The 6,000-nt window shown below is 45.7% G+C and overlaps 1 protein-coding gene across 2 annotated transcripts in view; it reads right to left on the reverse strand.

Moving 5' to 3' along the window:
- The window catches only part of akap12b (A kinase (PRKA) anchor protein 12b), a 51,221-nt gene extending 46,292 nt beyond the window's left edge, over window positions 1-4,929 (reverse strand). For both annotated transcript variants that reach the window (XM_008278658.1, XM_008278659.1), the window contains exon 1: window positions 4,632-4,929. In XM_008278658.1, the coding sequence (XP_008276880.1) occupies window positions 4,632-4,751 (120 nt within the window). In that variant the 5' untranslated portion in view covers window positions 4,752-4,929. The remainder of the gene's footprint in view (window positions 1-4,631) is intronic.
- Window positions 4,930-6,000: the final 1,071 nt, after the last annotated feature.

Below are 6,000 nucleotides of genomic sequence, written 5' to 3' on the forward strand. Positions count from 1 at the left end.
AACACTTTGTCCAAACTACATCGGCTGATTAGAGCCAAATAACATTCACATAACTTTTTGCATGACTTTTATTTTATTTCTTTTCAAATTAAATTTGACTTGCATGGTGCTAAATGGCACCGTGTCACCTCAGGGCGCGTGAAGGCAAAGACTTTACAGGATTACAGAGAGAAAGCCGACACACAGAGGCCACACTGTGAAAAGGCTGCTGGTTGGTGAATGAAAGACAAAAAATATCTGCAAAACATTTACATGCATTTGAGCTTAACGTGATTATTGTGACAACACTGTGAGGCTGAGGAGACACAGCGGCGTGAGGAAGGCGGGTCGCAGCCGTACAGACACACATTTCTAAAATTCCTCTGTGGAGTGAGGAGGATATTTACCGACTGTGTATCAGGCAAGAAGCCTTCAACCGCTTCAACCGAGTCACCATCCACACACACACACACACACACACACACACACACACACACACACACACACACACACACACACACTCATGCTCTCACCCCAAACACACCACGACATGCAAACACACTTAAACACATCACGTAACCTTCATGGATCAACACTCTCACTTCACTGTTTACGGTTTGTAGTAAATAAATGGTTTGGAAATCACTGTTTTCATCCACAGCCTGTAAGTCACAGAGAAGATCCGGGTCGGGTCATTCTGCTGCGCCCTCCTGTCTCTGACCCGGTTCGATATCAGAACACTCGGTGCTACAGCCAACACCACGGCTGTGCTGCTGTCAGGGTTAGCTCGTAAAGGTTGGAGGTCATTTTGGACATGAAACTGAAACATAACACGTGCAACATGTCATGAACATGTGATGTTTAGAAGTAAAATCTAACACCTCAGAATTACCTTCTAGTCTTATTTTAGCTTTTTTTTTTCTTTTTCTTTTTGAGTCATATCTCCTTGTGTCTCTATTTTAGTTTCATTTATTTTACATTTATTTATTTTTGAGTAATAAATCTTTGCTTCTTTATTTTTAGCTTTTTTTTAATTTTTAAATTTTCTTTTTGAGTCATATCTCCTTGTGTCTCTATTTTTAGCTTATTTTATTTTTTAACATTCTTTATTTTCAGTACGACCTTCTATATCAGGCTCTACATTTCTGAGCAGCACTTGGTGCCAGAGTTTCCTTCAGGTTTCAGAACTCTTTGATCTGATCTTCTTTATGTTTTCTTTGAGTCGCTGGATATTGTTGAGCTTTGGGCCATTTGTTGGAAAAAAACAACAACATCTGTTTACATCAAGTTCTCGGAGGCTTTAGAGATCTGATGACTGTAATTCTCCAACATTTTATGAGACACATGACTGATCAGCTGATTCATGAATAATGAAAGTAACTGGTGGCCGCCTTGCTTGTAGGTTTGTGTCCAGAGATCTTCTCAAAGCGACACATGATGAGCTCAGAGCGGTGACAACATGTAAATCAAATACGCTGGATGTAATTTGGCCAGAACATGCTGCCGACGTTTAAAACCATGTGAGCATGAATCATGTTCCTCATTACAGCTCCAGGAGCATTCAGCCTCACTGATGATGTTAAACTGTAAATCTCTTGAAGCTCATCCTGTCCAAATTCAATCATGTCAGAATCCCTGATTTCCCTCCATCTAGGTGAGAAGATCCAGGCTGTGAATCTGATCAGTGGCTCAGAGGTTCCATGTGCTTCTCATATCTCTACTAACCAGGTAACCCTACCTGACGTTTCTCTGGAATCCCAGCGCCGCGGCAGCCGGTTTTCATTGATTTGGAAAAAACAAACACTGTGTTTTGGATGCCGCTGTAACGGACAACCTGCATGAAGAGACACGCTGTCAGCGGCAGCAGAACACGAGTCTGAACTCACAACCTGTATCACCTGTCACAGCTGAAACCACAAAGCACCACAGACGGACTTCAGGCACACGAGCAGCTCTGAAATAGTTCCTGCACACATTCCGATGTCAGTGGAAATACGAAGTGAAACAGCGCTATCTCGATGCTACCTGCGATAAGAGGCCCTGACAAAACATCCAACTGCCACACGGATGATGTCAGCTCGCTGGAAAACAACCGCACAGACACGGCGGCGAGTGAAAACACACGCAAACAAGAGACGTTCCTGAGAATGAAACAAGAACGGGAAAACACAACTGTGATTAGGATCTTGATAAACGCTAAGTTCTTTATGCTTCTCCTTCCACTTAACAGCGTTTGACCTTCCCGCTGACCTCTGAGGAGAAGAGACGAGCCGCGACCTGTTGACCTCCCGCCTATAAAACAGTCAATAAAGCCAATAGGTCATATGAGGCGCGAACAGAGCAGGTGGCAAAGCACACACAGTCATCAGGAGGCGCTTTTCAAATGTTCATTCACACCACACTGAGCAGTTTACACCGAGGTTAGAGGTGCAGAGTCAGCAGACACCTCAGAGGAAGGCAGCCGGCCACAGCAAGACGGATGCATGTTCGTTATCACACATTAGATCCACTCATGTGCTTCTACATTCAAATGTAATCAAATAAAACAGGAGCTGATGAAGAATAAAGTGTGTTTACTATCTGGTGTAAGTGTCCTAAAGCTGACTGATGCAGTCAGAAGGAGGCGCCGCTGACAGGCTGAAGACTTTGGATGTTTTCTCTCAACCCTCTGATTTTATTTTAATTCTGGGTGTTTTTAAGTCACTGTGAGCTCATCTGTCACCGCAGAACAAAGTCACTCCAGTGGAAACAGCACAAGGACTCAAACATGTATTCTGTGCAGCATGACCCAGTTCTAACAGAACACACTGAAAAAAACAACAAGAAAAGATGATTCTAGAAACAACAACAACCTGGACCCAACATGAACACCGTTTCTGTGACAGACGCTGTGGACACGTCACATGTTTAACCTGTTAATACGTGGCTCCTGTCTGCTGGGGGAACACAGCCTGCAGCTCAGCCCAGCTCAGCCCAGCTCAGCCCAGTTCAGCCCAGCTCAGCCCAGTTCAGCCCAGTTCAGCCCAGTTCAGCTGAAAACCCCCAGAATCTTTCATCATGTGACTGTTGGTTGACAGAGGAGCACACGAGCTTCAGTGTTTTACAGAACCTGCTCAGAGCAAACAGTTTGTTTGGGCCCATGTTTAAATGAGACACAAAGAGGTCATTTGCATAAACAGATACCTGCATCATCTCCACAAACCTTCATAAAGCCACCTTCATCGTCTACCTGAGACAACATCAACCAAACTGAAGTTCTCTCTGTTGCTGTCGTCTCTACTGAGTCACATCCACTCAGCTCCAGTCTGACATCATCTCAAGCACACAGGAAATAAAGAAAGTTTCCTGATTATCTACAGTTTATCTGTTTGAGCACATGTAGACCGAACCGATTCTACTGGAACAGGACCATCCTGTAGGTGCAGATCTGGTGACTTCTCTTGATGGAACTGCAGTTTACAGATGAGTAGTTCAAGGACTGATGAAAGTCTGGCAGTTTTACAGTTTTTCACAGTTCTGGTTCTGATTAACGGCGTCAGTTTGTCGTTTCTTCAGCGGGGTTCAGAGGGTTAACGGGCCTCTGGAGATCAGGATGCTGAAACGATCCGTCAATCAATAACTCTGATGATTGACACGACATTAATCATCAGCTATTTTCTTTATTGATTTTCCATTTCAGATAAAAAAGGCCGAGCGTTGTGTCTTCGGCGTCTCCAGCGTGACGGTTTGTGGCTCACTGTGAACCCAATGTGTTCTGATTTCAGGACTGTTGGTTCTAGCATCTAAAGAGAAACTACGGCTTCAAATTTAAATGACACCGGCCTTTTGTCAAACTATTTTCAGACATTTGTGGACAAAATAATCAATTAAGTAATCAAGAAAGTCATGAAACACGTGTGTTTGGTCCTGGTCCAGCCACAGTGGTGAGCCTGTGTGGACCTGGGCTTTGCACTGATGCATCACGGTTCTGCACATTTCAGGAAACTTGAAGAGTTTGTTCTTTTCACAGCAGACACGTGCAGATATTTCAGTCAGAAATCAGGTTGACATGAAGGATGAATACAGCAGAACATAACATGTCTAGTACTGAGTGAGCTTCCTGCCTGCTGTCCACTGCTGGTAGAATAAAGTCTCCTCATCAGCTCCACCTGTCTGTTTTATTTATGTGCAAATAAAAACAAAACGGATTTTTTTCTTCTGTGCAAGTTTTTTTTTTGGTAAATAAAAAACTATTTTCTGATCAAAAACACACAGACACCAGGTGAACTTCTGACTGCTTGGTGACTGATGGTTCTGATCCATCAGAGCTGCTGCTGGTCCAAAAGTGTTCAAAGGAACTAAAACGTGAGGCTGTCGGTTCTGTGCTGAGGAACTCTGCTCTGTGTGTGGATGAGGAGCTGCTGCTGCTGCTGCGTTTTATGACTGCGGGACTGCGGACTGTCGACCCATTACTCAGCAAAAAGCTGCGTCAGGCGCACATGGAGCCGCAGCGCGCTCCCGATGCGCACAGTGGGGGGGGGGGGGTGACGACAGGTATGTTTGCAGACACACAGGTGAACTGATATGTAAAGAAAAGAAGTAAAAGTGAGCAGCTCTACAGGAGCCTGGCTGGCTGTGGTGTGGCGGGATGCGGGGCGCCGTGTCGGCCGTACCTTGGTGTCGAGGACGCTGCTGCCCTCCTGGAGCTCCCCGGCGGAGGCTGAAGCTGAAGCTGAGGCTGACGCATCCTCCTGGCTCTTCCCGTCCCGCTGCACTGAGCTCTCTGCTCCCATGATGAACAATCACAGAGGTGCTCTTCTTTACTTCTTCTTCTTCTCGTCTCTTCTGGCTGCTCTCTCTCAACGAGCCAAACAGGACAGCACGACTGAGGCGAGTATCCGAAAGCGTCCGGAAAGTAGCAGCAGTGCAGCGGTGCAGCTCCGCCCCGGGGTGGCCTGGCTCTGGACTGATCAAGTGCGAGCAGCGGCCAACTCTTTAGGACACCCCCACCTCCGACACCTCCGTCAGCGGCGGCACGCCTTGCAGCATCAGAGCCGGAGCTGATGGAGGACGAGCAGAGAGAGGAGAGAGGTGAGAGCAGAGGAGGAGGAGGAGGAGGAGGAGGAAGAGGAGGAGGACACCTCAGGAGAGGCACAAAGGCTGGATTCATCTGCTGCACAAATCAGATCTGCTCTTGGAGATTGGAAAATGGAATTAGAGTTCTTTTAAACACATCACAGGCGCATGGGAAGAAATTCTGAAATTTTTCTAAACAGAAATCCCCCATAAAGCAAAAACACAAGCTGCTGGGAAACAGAGCCCAGCGCTATGTTTGGACCAGAGAGTCAGAGTCATGGTTCAGTCACCTACTGCAGTAAATAAGACCAGAACAGATGCACATGGAGCTGCACAACCTGAGGACACGTCACTGGTTCCCTGGATGTGACTCACCTGTTCTCACCTTTAAACAGGAACATTGAGCTCTCACTCAGAACAAAGGTTTCACTGCAGATTAGGTTCTAAAATAAATGCATTGTTCAATAAACTGCAAGTGTGCAAGAATTAGACTGTTCTTGGCAGCATTAGACTGTCGATAAATGAATCAGATCATAAATAAATGAGAAGGTAGCAGTGAAAGCACCTCCCACGGTCAGAAGGAACGGCTCTCCATCAGTACTCCTTCTGCACCATAAACCAAACAAGCTGAATTTATCCTGTTTGTTATTTGATTAACTAAAGTGATGGAATCTTAACTTAAATCCTGACGTTGTTTAAATGAACACAGTATAAGAAAACGAACTGAACCACATCCAGTTTTTCGTGGTTTTAAGTCGAGTGTCTTCAGACCCACAGAGTCCAGACACAACCGCCGCTCTGTTCCTCTGCTTCCTCCTTAGATCTGAAGTGCGATACCTTTAATTCCAAGTAGATTTAATTTAAAAGAAATAATAACTCCGGGACACAAACCTCAGTGTTCTGAGCGAGGTCGTGTGTTTGACCCGTTCATCCACCCCGACCTCCTCCTGATCAGCACTCTGTGGT

Source organism: Stegastes partitus, unplaced genomic scaffold (genome assembly GCF_000690725.1).
Source record: "Stegastes partitus isolate 25-593 unplaced genomic scaffold, Stegastes_partitus-1.0.2 Scaffold129, whole genome shotgun sequence".
NCBI classification, from domain to species: domain Eukaryota; kingdom Metazoa; phylum Chordata; class Actinopteri; family Pomacentridae; genus Stegastes; species Stegastes partitus.